The 20700-nt window shown below is 37.1% G+C and overlaps 1 protein-coding gene across 5 annotated transcripts in view; it reads left to right on the top strand.

Moving 5' to 3' along the window:
• USP32 (ubiquitin specific peptidase 32) overlaps positions 1-20700 on the top strand; it is an 80659-nt gene that overhangs the window by 18065 nt on the left and 41894 nt on the right. For all 5 annotated transcript variants that reach the window (XM_074922672.1, XM_074922668.1, XM_074922669.1 and 2 more), the window contains exons 2-5: positions 4482-4609; positions 12879-12984; positions 13574-13692; positions 16964-17123. In XM_074922672.1, coding sequence (XP_074778773.1) covers positions 4482-4609; positions 12879-12984; positions 13574-13692; positions 16964-17123 — 513 coding nt within the window. The remainder of the gene's footprint in view (positions 1-4481; positions 4610-12878; positions 12985-13573; positions 13693-16963; positions 17124-20700) is intronic.

Raw genomic sequence — 20700 nt, 5'->3', positions numbered from 1 at the left:
TTGAATTAGAACCTTATGATAAAAAGTTAGCTTCTGTAGTCTTGAGGTGTAAAGAATTAGGTGTGCAGTTCCAACCGTGTTGCTTTCTCTGCAATAATATTGAGCTTGTGCCACCTGTTATTAGTAGGAGAGATGTGGTGATGTTTTTTGCTGTGCTGACTACCATAAACTTATTTTGGGAAGTCTTACGTGTTCTGTTTTTCACTGTCGGGTTATGAATGCAGCAACAGTGCATCCGATAGCGTAGCGTCTGTCCTTGTGCGTCTAATGAAAGCTGCTTGTGAATGGGCTTTTCTTAGGTGTTTGTAGGAACTGTCTCCGGAAAGTGTTTGGTAAGACTGTGCCTTTGGAAAAAGTGAATATACTTAATGAAGGAACTTAAGTCGGTGTAGGAAAGAGGGCTGTTAACTACATTTACACCTAAAAGTGGGATTAAAAATATCTCCGTGGTCTATGATGCTTGCTGCGTAGGACTTGTGGAATTGAGAGAAAAAAGGTAGTTTGTAAGTATGTGAGTGTTCTGTTTTTAAAAAATATTATTATAGGAATAGATGGATTGCTTCTAGAAACATTACTTTCACAATTTGAGACAATTTTATTTCCTCCCAACATGCCATTGTGTTCTATCTCTACGTTGACTAATTGGTACTTCGGTGTTGGGATGTTGTATTCAAATATTTTATTTGTCTTCCAGGCTCATAGTAAACATTGATAAAATCTTTGATTTATACTCTGCTCATTTCGGTAGTACTTTAATGTGCCTGGATCTAAATGTGCAATGAACTTATTTTTACAAAGGTTTGCAGATGATTTTAAATGGCCAGCATTGGTCATTTTAATGTGTCCTGGGGAAGGAATGGAACTAATTACCTTTCCTGTAATTCTGTGACCTGTTTTGTGGTTTCTGCATGCAAAAAATAATATTAAGTGGTCTCTAGCACTAATAACTTGCTGTTGATGTGTAACATGGACTAGCAGTATCAACTGATCCTCTACGATTAAATTATATACGGGCAGTTCTGTCTGAAGGTCCCAGTAGTAGTGGTTGACAAGTTCTCTTCCCAACTTTCTCGTTGCCTTCAGTAGGAGTTCAGGGGCTTCAGTGTTTCATGGTAGATATGTACGTATGGGATTTTCTTGTTCTTGAAGACTGCCTGAAGTACACACTTGGCAGTTGTAGGTGCTCGAGGAAATACCACTGCCTGCTGCCTGCAGTGCTCTTGGGAGTACTCTGTGTCCCCAAGATGTAGTCAGGAGAAGTTTCATCTCTCTGCTTGTCGTCTTTGCTCGGTATGGTGAGACTTATTTGCTTACAGCAGAGGCCCCCTCTGTCCTGCGAAACTGCAGACAGCAACTCTCCCGAGGTTAAATTAATTCACTGCTCTTTGTTACGTCAGAGTTTAGCACAAGAAGTACCGCTCTGTGCGGTTCTGTCACCAGAGAGGTGGCTGCGTTTCTGTGACTCCTAGAAACATGTAACTTGTTTCGTGCACTTAGGGACGTAAGGGGATCCATAAAATATCTCTGGAGTACTAATATGGTCTGCAGTTAAGGTTGTCAGATTACAAATGACTTGAATTTCTATTAATACAGGTAAATCTCATAAAGAAATGGCCAGTAAATTTAATGATTATGAAAGTACTTGGCTGACTAAAATCACTTTATATTCTAGCCTATTACATATAGTCAGTTCGCATTTATTGGATGAATAAAATTTTCTATTAAAATAGTAATTGGAAGTTTTACATGGCTAAGGTGGTTGTATTTTTTTTTAATTAATCCTAAAAAGAAAATAGCGCACAAGTGAAACTCGGTGAGACTGTATTTGTGTTCCTCTTGAGAAGTGCCTTTGCAGTCAGCAGGCTGAGCAGTGGCAGGAGCTGGGAGGTGACTGGAGTTGTGTGAAATGGCTCTGCCCAGAGCTGGCGGCGCAGCAGGAGCGCAGCGTCGTGCCGCCGAGTTCTTACGGAGCCTCCTTCCCTCCTCCCCTCCGTGCTGCCACGCTGGGGAGCAACTTCAAGGAATTGGATCAAGTGACACAAAATCCATAGTTACTAATGAATGCTGGAAGAAAAAAAAATAAAAAAAATTCCCCTCGTGATTTTTAATGCACGTTATTTGTATTTTCTATGCAGCCAGGAAACTAAACCTGAAAGTGTCAATAATGTAATGGCACAACAACGCTGTATGAAGTGGCTGTGTGTATTTTGTGTGTTTCAACCTTATTTTTGCAGTAAGCAATAATTAGGTTGCTTGAAAGTCCATTATAATATGTGTAAAGCCGTGAGCATCTGATTAATTAACGCTTTGTTTGTGTATAAACTTTTTTTGCCAAATGACCACACAGCAGATTGGATTAACTGGTGAGGAGTTCAAAAAAATTAAACTGGAGGGGAGAAAAAAAACCCAACCCAGAATGCATTGCGTGCGTATAAAAAAAACCACGACTGATTTAAAGTATTTTCATCAAAGAACCGTTGCTAGATTTTTGTCTAGGATCTAGGTTGTTGGCTTTATCTTGCCAAAATAATGAAACCAGTAGCTTCCCCTTCTTTTTATGTCCCCTTAGCAATCCCGAGCTTTTTTACTCATTAAACGTGGTGGGGAGTTGTTCCTGTTGACTGCAAATCTGCTGCGGTGACGTTGCGGGTGAGAGGTGGAGAGGAGGTGAAGCATCTCTCTGATGTGAAGCCCTTCTGTTAATCTCTTGCACGTTTGGAGGAAAAGCCGCGGCGCGGAGGATCGGTTTCTTTGCAGAATCTTTGTTTTGCTTCCTGTTTCCGTGATTGAGAAGAGCTGGGGAGTGTGGAGAGTGTCGCTTCGGGTTGGAAATATCCTATCCGAGAGTCTGTTTTCAGTTAGCTAGGGAAAATCTTGGAAGAAAACTGTAACTGGTGTGTCTAACAGTGCCTGAGCATTCATTAAAGCATCACGGGTAAAGACACAACGAAAGAAAATGACTCTGTGGACAGATGTTAATATGAAATAGTGAAATTTAATCACCGTATAAGGCAGGTAACAGTATTATACCAACATTCTTCTGCCGTATAATTAAAGTATGCTTGTTTTATTAAAACAAGATACGTGATGATGATAACTTGAGTCTCATGTCTTTTGCCAAATCCACCAGTGCTGTGTGGGTCACTCTTTAGATTTATTTCATGGATCCTTTGATTTTCTTTCTGGTTAAGAGTACCCAGAATCTATAATAAAATTTGATAAGAAACATAACCCAATTTCTGTTTTTACACACAATTGTTAAATGAAGTCAGTCGTCTGTTTCAATGGTGACTAGGATTAAAATCAGGGCGGAATGTTTCAATGTGATTTACTTTTAAGGAGTGATTTTTCTTTTGATGAATGAATTAATTGAAATGTAGAAGTTTTAAAGAGAGGGCTGGATTAAGCTCTTGAGTGTTCTGTTTTATTTTGGCTGACAAAAAGCTTGACAAGCTTTTGGCCATGTCAGTGTTGTTTCTGTCTGGCTTGTTATATCGGGGTAAGGAAAATGCCTTACTATAAATACAGTGAAACAGTGATCATGCACAGTGTCATTTCTTTTGGCTTTGAGATGATAAATAACTCTTTCTGTACTACGTGGTAACTTAGGGGTGATCCAGGTCATGGTGTGTTCTTCTCCGCAACTTGATTTTTTTTGACACAGGACTTGTTTTTGTTCAGCGAGATGCTTCATTTCTTAAATGCTTTGTTAGAAAGTTGCTTTACTCTTGTGAAATCTGAAAGCAGGGACTGCTTTTCAGGCAGCTCCTGTGCAAGTATAAACGGGATGTCGTCAAATTTTTCACGTTTACAGATTGTGAACAAAATTGAACAGGTTTTAGCTGGCAAGCAGATTTTGACTGTGCAGGAGAACCTTAGATGAAGATTTTAATTTAGTGTAAAGTTTAACAGTAGTGTTCCTGTTAAATTCATGCTTCACTGTACTGTCTTATGAGCTTGAAGTGGAGATTAATTTATTTTTTTTTATATACAGAAAAGTAGACGGGTTGCTAGATGAAACTGCTTGTAGCACACTGCTGGAGCTGCTCGTAATCATATTCACTGCTGTTGGTTACAGGTCATTTCTCTGGTTTGCATGCAGGGTAAAATTTATCATAAAGCTACCTTATTTTCCTTTTGTGTGACAATAATGGTGCTTCATTTAGAACAAATTATAATATGCTACTTTAGTCAGAGAAAACTTAGGCAGTGAACTGTTGTAATCATTGATGTTAACTTTAGGCCTACTTCATGTATTTTATTTTTTTTTAAGATTGCATTATTAGATCTCATTTTCTAGTAGTCAAGTTTTCCCACTGTTTAGGTGAAATCATGCATTTAATTTCTTCCTATCTTTTTATTATAAAGGTAAATGTAAGTTGCACAGGATTTGGAGAGTCCTTAAGCTATTATATTTCGATGACGTGTTTATTGACCAAATCTTTTTTTTTTTTTTTCTTCTCTTTTCTCACTCAACACAGTTACAGACATAGAGCTAAAGCGACTGAAAGATGCTTTCAAGAGAACCTGTGGACTCTCCTATTATATGACTCAACAGTGTTTCATCAGGGAAGTTCTTGGTGATGGAGTCCCTCCAAAAGTTGCTGAGGTAATCTATGAGCTTGCTGGTTTTGTGGGGAGGCGTGCATGGTTGATAATGTACACTTGTAGATGTGCACACACAGATATGCCTATACAGATACACCAGCCAGTTTTTTTTTTTCCATTTTCCAAATTTATTTCAATTTTTCATACAATATCCTAATGTACTTTCTCTCTAATGTTCCAGACTTGGATTGTGGGTTGTCAGTGATGTGTGCTCAGTGGAGCTACTGATCCGATCCCATCCCAACTAATAGGTGTTAGACAACTTTGAAGGAAACCTAAATATCCAGATGTAGATTCGGGGGAGTAAAAGATTGGGAAGTTTTAACATTCTACATAGCATTATAACACAGGATTTTATTTACTCTGGAGATTTACTTGCTTTGGTGCCTCTGAGATTCCACTGGCTTTTAGGTTCTTTTCTAAAATGCAGATTAATCTTAAGTTGTTAAAAAATAATTTTATGTATGGTAAATGTTTAAATTAACTGAAAAACAGCCAGAATCAAAATATGGCACATGGATATAAATATTGTGCATATATATCTAAAAAAGCCAGTAATACCAACCTGCACATGTGCATGTTTAAAAAAAAAAAAAAATATTTTCTTTCATAGTGTTACCCTTGTCTTGAGAGAGAAATTAAAATATTGTCGGTAGAGAAGAATAAGATTAGCCAGACCTTTCAAATGATATCTTGCTCCATGTAATTTCTAATCACAGCTTCTATTTCTGGTATCTTCGGTGTTATTGACCTCACAGGCACCATACGAGTCTTCCAGTTTTATTTAGATAATGTGGGTAGTGAAGTGTGCATGCAAACGGTTCAACACTATAGTAGAGTGTTAATTTTTTTTCAAAGCTTAATCTTATCTCCATTATTTTTTCTGTTTTTCCTAAGTGTTGATAAAGAGGATGATATTACTTGCCTCTAATACAGTTGACAGTTTGATTTTTATGTGGGTATTCGAGCACTTAAGAGGAAAAATTGCAGTGTGTGTTAGTGCTATCAGATCTAAAGAAAGTATATGACTGACCCGTAGCTTAAAGCACATCTTCAGTATTAATTTCTCTGTATGTTGTCTGAATGCTTTAACTTTGACTGTTAGTAGCCCAGAAGATTAAACAAAAAGATGTATCCTACACTGTATACGATAGATTTGAAATAATACAAAGTGTTGAGGATTTTACACTATGAGTTAATATGTACTTTTTAATCCGTTTGATGTCAGTATTAAGGATAAAATTACAGATTTGGATGAAGTAAACTTTTGGTCACAAATAGAGATTCCAGGTTTTCAAATGTCTTCTGGCTACCTTCTACTTTATTTTTTAAAAGTCTGTCCTTAAAGACCCAGGTTTTGGTGATGATTATCTTTTCTTAATGCTGATTATACTTATACTGCAGTTCTTGGTTTCCAGTTGGTGAAATAAAATTAATAGAAAAATCATAATTGTTTTTTGATATCGTCTCATCAAAACTGGCATATGGACATGTCAAAATTCTAGTACAAATGACTGTGTACTTCTAGCGTCCATATTCAGGCAATGCAGTAGTCATATCTGTGAGCTCCAATACTATAATTTGGACAAAATTTGGATTTAATTCTGCTCATACTGTAAAGGGATGCTTTGTAATTCCTGGCTTCAGGATGTGGAAAGGCAAGCAAAGTCATTAGGCAGCTTAAAGCCTTCTTCTGAGTTTTCAGCCTTTCAATCATTAAAATTGATCATTTTGAGCCTCAAATTGCTGGGCTGTCTTCTCTGCTTGTTTTGGATAATAGTTTTGCATATCTGAGTAGCAATATGCCTTCAGGAATTCATTAAATTAAAAACAGAGTTTTACAGCAGGGACATAAAACAGTGAATTGAGGCCAGTGGAACTTTGGTCAAACCGTTTGCATGACGGTCATGCCCATGGAACATTTAATAAAGGTTCAGGACAGTAATGTTCTGAACTCTGAATGGTGTTGAAAATATTAATTAAATGAAATTAAGAGATGTGCTGTGTCTGCATTCTTTTAACTGCAGGAAAGCTGGTCAGGTCGTGAGATGTATGAACACAGCATTTATTTTTAAATCTAAACAAATAATGCAGTTACTGTATGCAGCTGTGGGCACCTTGATAGGAAAAGTATTGTCCAGAGGAAGTGGAAGGATGGAATGCTGATAATATTTTAAGAAAGCATTTTTAGTAGCTTTGTGTTTTAGGCTGAAGTGGGGAAGAATGTTGAGAAAGGATCTCTTAACTACTGCCCGTGCAGTCATTTAAATGACTAATTAGATTATACTTTTTATATAGACCTACATATTATGATTGTGAGACAGTTTATACACAGCATTCTGTGATACTTACTGAGTCGTTAAGTGTCAGTGCATCTTTTTCTCCAAATGTAGCTAAATGGTTAATCTGCAGTCAAAGTAATGCAAAGAAGAGGGATGGTGCTAACAGAAACATGAAGACCACGTCGAAGGGGCTGCCAAAAGAACAAGAACTCGGACTTCTCAAGGACAGAGAGAGAAGAGGGGTCATAAGGATAAAATCAGGAAAGAATCCAAGATATTTTATACTCTCTAGAGGAAGTAGCCAAAAGAATGCCTTGAGCATCCTCTTCTCCTCTTCCAGCAGGCTTACTAGAGCGTGTGGGCACAGGGCCAGGGATTTGGACCTGAAGGGAACTGTTTATATAGACTGAGCCGTTTTGTTAACAGAAAAGGAACCCTGTTGTTAAACTCTTCAGTTATCCATGAAACATAACATGTCAGGCTTAAATTTTGTGGAAAAAAAAAAAAAAAAAAAGACTGTGTACCATATAATTATACTAAATTTTACATTCTGAAATGTAAACTGCTGTGGTACTGTCTGGGTGTGGCTATTTTTAAGTAAAGCTGCAACAGTATTAAGTAATTTTGGAAAATACAAAATTACATCGTATTTTGATGGTGCATCTTATTAGGAGTTTTGCAAATACCATGTTAAATGTGAAAAAATTGGAGCCTCCTTCCTTAGAAATACAAACTAATCTCTGTTATATATTGTTATATAATCATTCAGTGTTTATAAACTCTTCCCAAAGAATGATTAAGCAGCTAAACTAAAAGGAATGCCAGCTGCCCGTGGTTGTAAGGGCCTATGTTAAATACTAATACGTTGGACTTTGTCCATAGAATTCCTTTTCTGTGTTTATATCATGAACAGTCAATGTGCTATGTTGAAATAATATATAAATATTTGGCATTCAACTGATACCATAACTAAAATGTACAGAGCTCAACAGAAGTGAGTGGAAAAACTCAGGAATGGGTATGAATTAGAAATACGCTTTCAGATGGATGAAGAGAGGAGATGGTTTTATTTGAGAATTTATGAAATAACTATTCTTAAAGTAAAAGCACATAAAGGTTAAATTTGAGTTGTGGAGAATAAAGTGTACAGAAAAGATCACATTTTATTAAAATTTGTGAAAGAAACCCAGCGATTTCTCATTTGTTTATTCATATGTATATTTTTTTGTCTTAGAATCCCCGTTAATCTGAAATGTAAGAATTCTCTCCTTTTTTGTGCTCTTTGTGTTTTTTTTTTTATCAAAATGGTTATAATAAGACTTCAGCTATAGTATTCAGCAGAGCTAACTGCATATTTAAAAAAAACCCAAGTATTGATTCCAGTGTAATATAAAGGTAAATTGCTTGCATATGCAGTGTAGCCTTGAAGGCGTCTTGTGAAAACAGAATGATTAGACACAGAAAGTGTGGAATTTAAATCTCTGCCATGACATTGTCCATGAAGCATATACAATCATTGTGTCCAAATAGAGCACAAAGTTTTAATAATTTAGCCCTTCAAGCACTTGTAAATGGATTAAAGCTCAGTAATAGAAGAGGATGATCTGGGCACCCTATGGGAAGTTAATGTGTCTGGGTAGCGCCGTGTCTTACAGTGGAGTGAAGCTGCAGGTTCTACGTAACGTTTTCGGTAGAATTAGATCTGTCTGTATTATCAGCCTCATTTACATTTAATACTTGCCTTCAGATATCTTTTAATAGTTTTAAGTGGATAGCAATGAGAAGTGATAGCTTGATGGGTGGACAAGCAGGTGGTTTACTGAAGGTAACACAACATAGCGAGGTCGGTGTCTTCAGGGAATCCGCTTCAGCATTATGGCTGGGAAGAACTGTGGTAGAGTGGTGAACAAAATTTTAGAATTTTTACTACCTTGTTGCCTGATACTTTGCTGGAGGTGTAAAACACAATCTGCAGATGAATTCTGCCAGTCGTCTTCCTTTTGCTGGAGAGGCAACGGTGGTAGATTTTTCCACACCTTGTTATACACGAAACAAAGGGCAGCTGCTGTGGGAAATCTAATGTAGCCAGTCTGTCTTGGGTATTTCCTTTTCTTTTTTTTGCTACTGTAGCACTATGTGGCTTAGCCAGATCTTAACCAGCGCCCTTGACAGCCCCATGGCTGGTTTTGTTTGGTCACTCCCAGTCCTGGCTTAATTTTTACTTGATATGGAAACCCCACCCGAGAAAGTCATTCACTCCCTTCTGGTACTGAACCCTTCTCTTCCACCCTTTCCTTGTGCTGAGGATTCTGGCTGCAGCACTGACTGCTGTTACTGGAGGGGAAGGAGGGGCTAGAAAGAGGGCTTTTGCTTCCAGTAACTTTCTTCTTGTTCCACGTATGAACTTCTTGTAGAATCCCAACTCGTTTAGGCTGAGATACTGTCTGAGCTTTGTCATCAGATGTTTCTGAAGCTCCTTTTTTGAGCCCCACACCATTATCCTCGAGAGACTCTCGAGCCAGCCAGCCTCTGCAGATGTGGAAGTCAGCAGGCATATAATATATTCTTTGGGAATTTTCAGCTGATTTCTTCTCCCTTTTTTTTTTTAATAGGAAAAACTACAGGTTCAAAGTCTCACAGTGATCCTACTGCACCTATTTAGAGTTTCCTTAGCTGCTGTTAGTTTGTTTCCATCTTTACTCAGAACTGTCTCTGAAAAGTGTCAGATTACTTTTACTTTGTGATTTCCAAGTAATTTATTATGAAACATTAAGTGATTAAACCACTAAGGAAGCTAAAATTTTTGTTATTAACAAGTAGTGGTCAGCAGATGACCTCAGAAGCTGTTCTTTTTAACAACGCAGGAAGATTTTATTTTCTCTCGCATCTGTTTCCAGTGCTCAGCTATTTGTTTTAAGGTAAATAAATCTTTTGGCAACAAATTTCGTTACATTTTGCTTTATCAGTGTGAAAGGTGCATATTCTTCTGATGTACTTTGCTGATTTCTTCGCTTACAGCTTGACAGCTGTCAGGTCTTTGGTAAAACAATTTCCTGGCGTGTTAGACCTGTGGCAGTGAGATGGTAACTTTTTGGGTTCTTATTTTGGGAGACTTTTGCAAAAGGGTTTCAGCCTGTTGAGAATTGGTTTTCTCCTTACTGTGCTTCATTGTGCTGTCTGACTCCTTTGAAGGGCACAACTGATAATAGATGATGCTCGTTTACACAGAATGTCCTACGTAGTTGTGGTAGCGTAGGAAAGGTCTCTTGTAATATTTGAAATATCATTTATGTAGTTATTTTGTGCCAGTTTCACACTCAGCTTCATTCTGGGCTGCTTACTCTCACTCTGAGATCATCCACTTCAAACTGGATTAGTGAAACCTGATAATAAAAATGATTAATTCAAACCCAGGTTGGTTCCCTGATTTCATTCATAGTCCTGCGACATGAATGCTTCTTTTGGCATAGATGTAGTAAGTGGAGTGTGGGTGGGAGTGAGTTGTTGGGGCAGGGGAATGGTTAGCACTGGTTTAAACCAGCAATGAAACTGTAGTGTTGAGGGGCAGAAGATGGGAAGTAATTTAAAAAAAAAAAAAAAAAAAATTAGGCTGTATGTGTCTGCAGAAAGACAGGCAAGATTCTAATCAAATGTAGTTTTGACTCATTTTTTAAAAAACTCATTTAGAATTATTTCTGTGTTTTTTTTCAAAGATAAATTTATCATACTGGAGTGTTCACTGGATGCATCTAGTAGGTTTATGACCTTAATTCTGCTATTTGTGGGAGGTCGTCGTACAGTGGTAGATTTTGTGCTGTACCAACTTCGAACTGAAGTCCTAATTAATATAAGAATTTGTACGCCCTTGTAGTGATCTTTTTTTTAATGATAGTTTAAAAGTAGGTTGTTTTGATGTGTTTAAAAATCTGACTTGTTGGGTAGATTCACAGGATGTCACACACTTAAGATAATGTCAGTGACATGTGTGTTTTTTCCAGAACTGCTGATAGTCTAGAAGACAAGTGTCACTCCGGTCACACATACCATAGTTGTTTTCTAATCGTCCGTGAGTGTAAATGTTTCCTGAGGGTTACGGTGGAAATTTTAAAAAATTTAAGTGTTTTAATTCTCTAAATTGGTGGATTTTTGTGGGCCCCAAGGTGTCATGGCTTCTTTGGTAGGCTTTCAAAAAAGGCTAAAATTCATTATGCAAGCATTTGTAGTTTTAAAGGGGAAACACCCCCCCCCCCCACCCCACCCCACCCCCCCCCCCCCGAGTTTAGGAAGTCAAAAAAAGTTTAAAATGTTGTTTTAGCTGTTTAGAACTGTGTTTGTTTGTAGTTGATATGCTTAAAAACTAACAAAAGACAGGGGGGAGGGATACAGGTATTGCAGTTCAGATCTGTGGGTTTTATCCCATGATTTACTAATGATTTACTTTGTGACTAATACACAAAATAGTGAATCTGACCACAATAATTCTGAAGCTCTGCTGACCTCTGAAGTTTGCTGTTGCTCTTTGGCTAAATTCTCATATTAAAAATATACTCAAGGCTTTACTGGAGAAAAATGAAAAAGTAATACGTAACTGGTGTGTACACGTCCTGGTTTTAATATTGTTTATTTAGAATGTAATTCAGATGTAAGTAAAGAAAATACTATTTTAAAGGTACGGATCACTTTTCTTTGTAGGTGTTGATCTCAGTTCCTTTATCTTTACCTCTGAAAAAGTTAAATTTAAAAAACAGGTTCAGCAAATAAGTCTGTGATCCAAACCATGATCAGTGACAAATCACTTTGTTCTGGTCTTTCACAGTAATAGTTCCCCATCAGCTAGACTTAATACTTTCTCTTTATGCTTAGACACTCCGTGTGATACCTATAAGAAAATCAGATTATAAGACATAGACACTGAAATAATTCTTCTATGTAAGAATAATTGATAAGTTCTGACTGCTTTAAATTCTAATACCTAATGCAGATTTCTGTCTTGTGGTACCGATAAAGTACTGGTGCTTGCAGGAATAGATTTGGGGTTACGGGAGGAGTCCCATGTTTGAAGAGCAGTACAGCACGTGTCCTTTCATTTGTGCTCTCTAGTATTAGGGGCAAGGTGAAGTAATATATTGTAATAAGTGAGTTGGTAGTTCTCATTTACTGAAAGTCGTTGCTCTTTGTCCTAAAATGACCGACTGACTTTGTATCTCATGTATCAGTGTTGAATCACTGTTAAGATGCTGTTGAGTAAATTAAGCTGCAGTGTACAGAGTTTTCATGTAAAAGGTAAATGCTCCAGCCCCTCCATTGACTGCGTTGCTCCCGGTGCCTGCTCCACAGATCTTTGAGTAACTTCTGAACACAAGTCTTGATTCCTACTGCTTTCTATTGGAAGAAAGATTTAAATACTGTTGTTAGGGTGAGCGGGGTGCTAAACTGGAAGGGTCATTCAAGCAACAGTTGCAGTGTTAAGATATTTGAGGTATTGTTGATGGGAAGTTTTTAGTGTGTGTCACATCTTTTTGAAGCAGTAGTTTTTGATGGCTTACTGGAAGTGCATCTCCTGTGATTGGGGCAATGAAACACTTGATGCTCCAACAACCTCTTAATGGCTTTGAGACTATCAAAGCTTAGTCTGGAGGAGATTTCATCTTTATTACCTTGATAAAGAAATTTGGGGAAGTAGCACCAGTGAGCAAGCAAGAAGCTGTCTTCATTGGAGGATTCTGATTTTTTTTTTTTTTTATATTGTTGTTCATGAAAAGTACCTATTTCACTAAATAAAATACCCTGGAGGGCTATTTTATAGATACTGTAAGATCTACAAAAGTGTAAGAGAATTAATATAGAAGGGTGTTTAACTGAATGGGAGGGGACTGGCCTAAAAACCACATAAGACAGAGCCTCAGTACATGTTGTTTTTAGCTCTGACATCTCTGTTCTTCCAGTTAACTTTCTGGTTAAAAAAGTTCTCTGTTTTTATTCTTCTAGGTTATCTACTGTTCATTTGGAGGAATATCCAAAGGGCTGCACTTCAATAACTTGATAGTCGGATTAGTTCTACTTACAAGAGGCAGAGAGGAAGAGAAAGCAAAATGTAAGTAATGTAACTTAAACAGGAACAACAGGATAGTGAATAGTGAGTGTGAAGTACACTTGTGTAAAGCAAACATCAATTGTGATATACTGTCTGTATTTTTATATTTAACCAGGGCATACATTTGCCAATAAAGACAGCATTTTTCCAGACATTTTTAGCTGTGTACTTTAAAATTCAGTGTATTTTTGTTTTCTATACTCACCAAAATGAAATATTTGATAAGTCGTCATGACTGTAAATGTTAGGATCCTACAGAAGGACTGTTGATTGCTCTATGTGGGCAGAGGAAGGAGGACAACATTGATATTTTTCAAAACAAATGAAAGCATCTGCCTACTGACTTCTGTTGTTTTGTCTTCCCTGTTAATCTGACTTGATAGTATTTATTTTCCTTTTGATTAGTGGACAGTGGTAAAAGAAAATGGAGATACTTCTTGACCTAAACCTTATTATGTTGAAAATGAATCGGCTTAAGTTTTTAGTCCTTTAGTTGTTGCACAGCCTTTGGCATTCTCAGCCAGTTGTAAATTTAACATTTGAAAACTGTCACTGACATAGTTGCTTAAACATATCTCTACTTCCTCAGACATTTTCAGTCTCTTTTCTAATGAATCTGGGAGTTATGTTGTCCGTGAAGAGATGGAGAAGATGCTGCATGTTGTTGATGGGAAAGTCCCAGAATCACTCAAGAAATGTTTCTCTGAGGTATTTCTTTCATCCAGGTTTTATCCTGTTGCATTTACGACAAAGTGAAAATTACATTGGGTAGTTTGTTTTTTCTCTGACATGTACATGCTCGTGCATGTATGGTAACAAATTGGCCTCGTTTAAATTGGGTAAAAGCTCATAGTTTTTTATGCTGTAATATTACTTGTAATTTGTGTTGATGTGAATAGCAGCTTGGTATATAAATGTAGGCATTCTCCATGCTGCTTACTTACTGTGCTAGCTTGAAAGATATAATTTCCCAAGGGTAATCATGTTATCAAGTAAATTTAAATACTAATATTGCTAGTGGAAATGTATTCATTAGTGTGGACATTTTATTGCAATCAGGGAAGAAATCTAGAACACAGATCTGAAAGGGGAAAAGAAAACTACATCCAGTGATTGCTTAAAAATAATAGTTTTATAGTATTATTTTTGTCTCACTGTGCCTGCCAGGAGTTATAACATTTATTTATGCTTTAGGTTGTTTGAGAGTTGTAATGTTTATGAAGTTTGGTGAAGTCCTCCTCTGAAACAGGCTATTGTTACTTTTAAATATTCACAGGTACTTCTGTGGCACTAGTGATCCTGGTGAATTGCCCAGGTTTTATGCTTTGGTTGCTTCATTTGTTATTGGAGGACTATAGATCAACAAAATCTAGTCATCATCGTACATTCCACTGAAAAACTGATTGACTAGAAGCTTTATTTGTGGTTATCAGATTACTTACCTTAAATTTTATTGTACGGTATTGAAGGTAACTTTGGTTATGGGCATTGGCTGAGGCAGACTCATTTCATCTGGTGGTGGTATCATGTTGGCTTTGTAGGCAATGATTACATTCTTCGTTCTTGGCTGGAATCATAAATCATATGTGTACTGCAGTCCAGTTTCTAGAGCTGACCGACTTCGGTATTTCCTATTTATAATTTCCCATCAATATGGTGTGATGAATTACACCCTAGAAGTTAATTGCACGCTGTCCAAGAAATCCAGAAATACTTCATGAAGACTTGCAGGAAGAGAAGTATCAATCTGGCTTCATACCATTTTCCTGTTCAAGAAAATGCAGTATATTGATTTTTCTTCTAAAATGAAAATAGTGTAATAACCCACTCAGCAGGATTTACTGGCCTGTTAATCATACTAGGTCATTGCTGGAGAGTGAGAAAGTTTAATGTTCCTGCTGTGGGCCTGCCTTCCTGCCGTATGGCGGATGAGTTTATGCTTTCAAGGATGATGTTTATAGGTACTTCTATTCTTCAGAATTATTGCACGTACTCATCTAGAAATACAAGTTTTAAAATACATCTGAGCTTTCCTCACTCTTCTGAAATACAGGAAACAAACCCAGTGGTACCTGTATTGCTGTAGTTGCTCAAGTTCCCTGATGGCTTAGCTATAACATTACTTGCTTCAAATGCTTTTTTCCCCCCCTGTTCAAAGATTTCCTGTCCCTCTTTTTTCTTGCCCTTCCTCTAATCAGTTGGAATAATGCAGAGTCTTAGTGAAACGTGACAGAGTTCTTGCTGCATTTACAGAAAGCCGAGCAAAAAGTAGAGGGAAAGTAGAGAGGAACAGGCAGTAAGAAAATGATCTTGTCTCTGAGCCAAACTGATAGAGAAATTAAAAAAAAAAAAAAAAATGTGGGCTTTTTGCTTCTCTGTTAATTTGGCAGCAGAGGGGTATTTTGCTTCAGCAAGTGACTCCATAACGGGTTAAATCCTGCAAAGCCCACGTTGTTGAGTTACCCTATTTCTGTCATTCATTCATTCCTCCTACCTTTGTGTTGGCTCAAGTATTTATATGATGCCTTGATGAACTGGATTGGAAAACTGATCTGGCTGAGAAGTAAGCCCTTTTTCTGTAGCTCCTAATCCTGTAGGTTATTTTTCAGCTAGATCTGTTTTGCCACATGACTGCACTAATGTGATTGCGGTCACAAAAGCGAAGGGATGAGGGATCAGAAGCAGTGTTGGTAAGAGGAAGGTTAGGACCATGCTGTCAGTCAGTAGCGTGGATATATACAGATTAAACTGCTGATGGAATAGCAGTGCAGCATCTTGACTTCCTTGAATTATCACCGTGTGGAAGTCTATGACAGTAGCTGGAAGCATTGGGGTATTTCTGCACGTATTTGTTGGGAGAAAATGTAACACGCTTCAGTCTAGGAAAAAGAGGCATAAAAAAAAATGAGTACGTGGAACCAGAAATAATTCTTTACGATTGGAATATGCAGCAGATGTTTTAGCAGTGATGGTGATCAAGCATTTGAGCAACCTGGCAAAGGAAGTAGTGGATTTTCAGTTTTCTGCAATTGGCAGTCGCAGATAGTCCGTGGCCAAATGCAAATTGTTAGATTCTGTAGAGGTGTAATTCAGTGGAGTTTAATGGTCTGTGGTATTAGAGCAGTTAAAATAATCAATGGCTTGAAACCTCTTTCACTTTGCAGACCCCTGTTTATCTCCCATGGAGATGAGGATCTCCATATAATGAGTTTGTCTACTGATAATAGGTTTGCTTTTATTTTAGTTAGTTTTGTAGGTCCTGTTGCAATTAGTCTGCTGAGCCCTCTGGTTTCATGGTCACAGCTTGGAAACCATTCAACTAAATGGTTTGAACAGCCTCTCCAGCATTTAAACTCTGAATCTATAATTTTTATGTATTCCCAAACATGCAGTTCCATAAAACATCCAACAGGAGAGACTGAATTAGGAGATACTGTGACCGTCATGTTTACATGTGTGCTCCAAAGTGGGCGTTGATCAATGGAGGCAAAAAATTAACATGCTACCGTAGTGATTAATCATACTATTAGTTGTTCACAAATCTGATTTTTCTGTGTTAAGTGTTTGTATACTTGCACAGAATGTTTATGATTTTATAGCACCTGTTATTTGGCACATAAGAGCTTTTATCTATCATAATAAATTTAAATTCATAAAAATAACCTCTCTTATTCTGAGTTGTAAGTAACCATTTTTCTTCTAATCCCTTTAACCTGAGGTTCAGAGTAAATTACTTTCCAAAGGCCACATTGAGTAGGTGGTTGAAATGCAGAGAGCGCTGAGGAGTCTAATTTCCCTCCCAGCGCTGTATTTCAGAACGAAATGGAAAAACAGGCATGGATCCAAAGAAAAAAATTATTTTAGTGCTTATTTTTATAGGAGATTGTCCCAATTCTTGTTCATACAGCTGGATGGTTACTGTTTACTGGTACTGAGAAAGCAGAGAAAAGCAGCTCACACTTTCTTATTTTTCTTGCAGGGTGAAAAGGTAAACTATGAGAAGTTCAGGGTTTGGCTATTGCACAACAAAGATGCTTTCACGTTTTCCCGCTGGCTGCTGTCTGGAGGGGTGTATGTGACACTCACTGATGATAGTGATACCCCCACCTTCTACCAAACCCTGGCTGGAGTCACACACTGTAAGTAAATGATGCTTGTTATTATGTGCATTTTTAAAAAGCGTTTCAGAGTTCACAGACATAAACTGTTGCCTTGCTGTAGTTGTTCATTAAATCTCACTACCGCAATGAGATACGTGCAGTTCTCTTCTGTGAGATAAATTTCTTTGTGCTAATTTGTTCTCTGCTTTTTGTGCTGTGACATGTAAAACATCGTTCTGTACAAGGACACCGTGGGTCATTATTTTTAAGAGATAACGATACTGAGATTACAACACGTCTTATAGTACAAGTTTGCTACTGAACAAATTAAAAAAATAAAAAGGAAAATGTCTCCTCTTTGACAAATACATTTATCTCAAGTGACTTGACGTTAATACTGGTTTTATATTTGGTCTTTCAGAGTGGATCGTAAAACTATTGGGACAGTTGTGAAAATAATACTTGTTTCAAAAATAAGTATTACCTCTTAATTTGCATTCTGCAGTAAAATAAGTAATATTCCTGGCGTGTGATGTAGTCAAGGAACTAAATTAGCTAAAGAGAAGCCTCCTCAGGATTTGCATTTAGGAATAATCTCCAAAGAACAAATGTTTCCTTATGTCTACATTAATGTAAAAGCAGCAGTGGCTGGTTTTTAAATTAAATGTAAAAACAAAAGGCTGATAAATTACACTTGATGTGCAAGTACAATGTAAGCACACATTTTAGAGTAAAGGGACTTTGGTATCCCTGGGAGAAGGGTGTTCGCTATTGCAGTGTCAGTGATTTGAGCAATCTGCTTGTGTTTTATGTGCTCTCATAGGTTTTCTTTGCTGGTGACAGCATGGCATTTAATCTCTTTAAATGGGTGGGTTACTTGAATAAAGCAACATACAGGTTTTTTTCTCTTGGTTTTAGATATAAAATTCCGTTCTGACCATCTGAAATGAAAATACATAATAAAATTAGGAGTTTACAGACAAGTAATTTCTTTGCACGACATGAGAGACTGCAGTAGACATTGAGGTTGCAGATGACCACTAAATACTGTGAGGTCTGACAGATAAAATAGAGAAGAGTGTGCTAAAAGGGGGAAAAAAAAAAAAAAAAGTCTTTGAATTTTCTAGACTTCAGCCCTGGGAGGAATCTCTCAAGCTGTATCAAATTGAGATCTGCCATGCCTCCAACTTTGTCAAGTCTCCTTTGCCCTAAGTGTTCAAAGAAAGCTTTACCCCAGGCCTCTGGATGTTACCTCAGAGCTTACTTTGATTTTTTTTTTTTTTTTTTTCTTAATGCTTTGAAATTGAAACATTTTCTGAACAGTTTTTACTGTGCTTTTTGCAGTGAATTTATTTATACTGAAAACAAGGTTTATAATTATAAAAGATTTGTTAAGAGCTACTGTTTGAATAGATTTTATTTCATGTTCGATGTTGTTCTCACATATCTACACTTATATCTTTTTGATATACCTGTCACTGTTACCATCTGCAGCCAGGCCCTCAACTGTATTCCCAGCTAGTTCAGATGTGCAAAATAAATGATTCAAGAAAGAAATGGCCTTTAGACTAAAGAGTATAATGTTCTGCTTTACCCAAGCAACACCTTATGTCAAGAATAAAGTCTTTCTTTCTTCATCATCTAAGAGATTTTTTTTCCATTTTAAACAAAGAATTAGAGAAATTAAGAGTGGAGTGCTATAATTAAAAAACAAAATTAAGGAGACTGGATGAGAAGCACGTTAGACAAAAAAGAATGGGGTCAGAATCTGTTCTGATTCTTGGAAGGAAGATTGTTCAGGTTTTGTGTCATATTTGTTTCTACTGTACTAGTTACTTTTAAAATTTCGTTCTGTAGAGGAGGGTATTCTCATCTTCTCATCTCCAGTTCCTCAACCTTTGTCTTAACAGAATCTCAATTACTTAATCAGTCTCTATCAAATCAAATTGCCTCCAGTACCTCAGTTTACATTTGAGCCTTTCTGATTGCGGGGACCTATCACCTAATCACAGTGTCTCTGCTACCACCTCAGCCTTGTAATCCTTTCCCGAGCACAGATTCTGCAGGAGCGTAGTCCGTTTTCCATTTAATGACTGTTGTCCCCTCTGACTCCCAGTTACCTCTGACATCTTCAACTGCACGGTCTGAAATCTTGCTTAGTTGCTCTTACATATAGTGACTCCTTCGTGAAGCAACTGTCTTGCTCTCTGTTTAAACTTTCATAGCAGACTCGGTGATCCTACCTCAGCGTAGCCATCATCTTTGTTGAAAATGTCAATTCTGAGATCAGCTCACCCTGCCACGTAGCTGTATCTTGTAATTCTTCATATTTTATGGTTAGAAGTTCAAGTAATATTCCTGCATTTGGTTTTAATCTCTCTGTGATCCAGTTGGTTTATAATAATTTCATAACACTTCTGTGTATTGTGGCACCTGATACTGTGAACTGAATTACAGAAGGGAGTGTTTAGTCTTCCTTTCCTAGGAAACATGCATGTGTGGTTCTTTCATGTGTGCCAGCTCATCTGGCTACGTGTTCTGTTGGAGAATTTAGCCAGATTTTTAAAGCCTTGTGAAATATGTTTGCAGAGTTTTGGGTCTCTGATGGGTCTTTCAACACAACCTATGTTCTCAGGGAAAAAAAAATTAACTTACGAAAGAAAAAATGAATTTCTGTTGCTATGTATTGTATCTGACTACTGAGAAATTCAGTGTTTTCTAGTAGTTGGTGGTGTTCTCTGTTTCTTTACTGACAGCTTAGTTTTATAAATCAGACTGAATGTCATGAAGGTAGAATGTGAAAAATTAAGTTTTCCATTGTTAGGATTAGAAAGCTGAAATAAAATATTTGAGAGCGTTTGAAGTGATTATTGAATCTCCAAGTGCATGTCAGATCTAGAGTCAAGCTTTAAATTATATTCCAGAAAACTATGCAGCTTACATGTATTTTTGAGTCAGGAAAATGTTACCAACTGCATACTGTCCACAAGCTCAGTCTACTTCACCAAATTTGGAAAGGTCCTATGGCAGTTTGGATCTCTAGAAAAATTTAAATTTTACTGTATTTTTGTTGTTTTCGAGTTCACTGTTGTAATAAGAAAACCAGAAAGTAGTTGTGCAGTGTTACAATGTCTGCAGCCTGGTATCTTCCAAATGACAGATACAGAAAACTGACAGGAATTTAAGATAATCGGAAGATGAATTGGTGAACTAACCTGCTGGTGAACTAACCAGCCTCCCTCAGGTCTGGACAAATACTTTCTTTATATTGTATCCAATGATTCCCTTGTGAGTTGAGACAGTACAGGAATGTCATACAACAGATGCAAAAGCAGAGAAAATGTAAGTGCTGGAGCACTTGGAAGTAATTGCAGTCAAGTATGAATTCCTGCAGCCTTGCTGGTTGTTTTTTTTTTTTAAGTTTAATAATTGCAGTCTAATCAGGTCAATCTAAAGAATAAGAAATTTAGTACAGAAGTGTTCTTAACACAGCTTGAATGTGTAAAACAGTAAGAGCTGTTATGACAGTTCTTTTTCTCTAAAGGCAGGCTTGTTCTTACTACTTATACCTAGGATAATGGTTGCCTTTTGGGAGAGTAAGTAACTGAAATAATAT

The sequence above is a fragment of the Athene noctua genome, chromosome 19, assembly GCF_965140245.1.
Source record: "Athene noctua chromosome 19, bAthNoc1.hap1.1, whole genome shotgun sequence".
Classification (NCBI taxonomy): domain Eukaryota; kingdom Metazoa; phylum Chordata; class Aves; order Strigiformes; family Strigidae; genus Athene; species Athene noctua.
The sequence above is the reverse complement of the archived record's forward strand: the minus strand, read 5'-3'. Positions and strand labels throughout refer to the sequence as shown.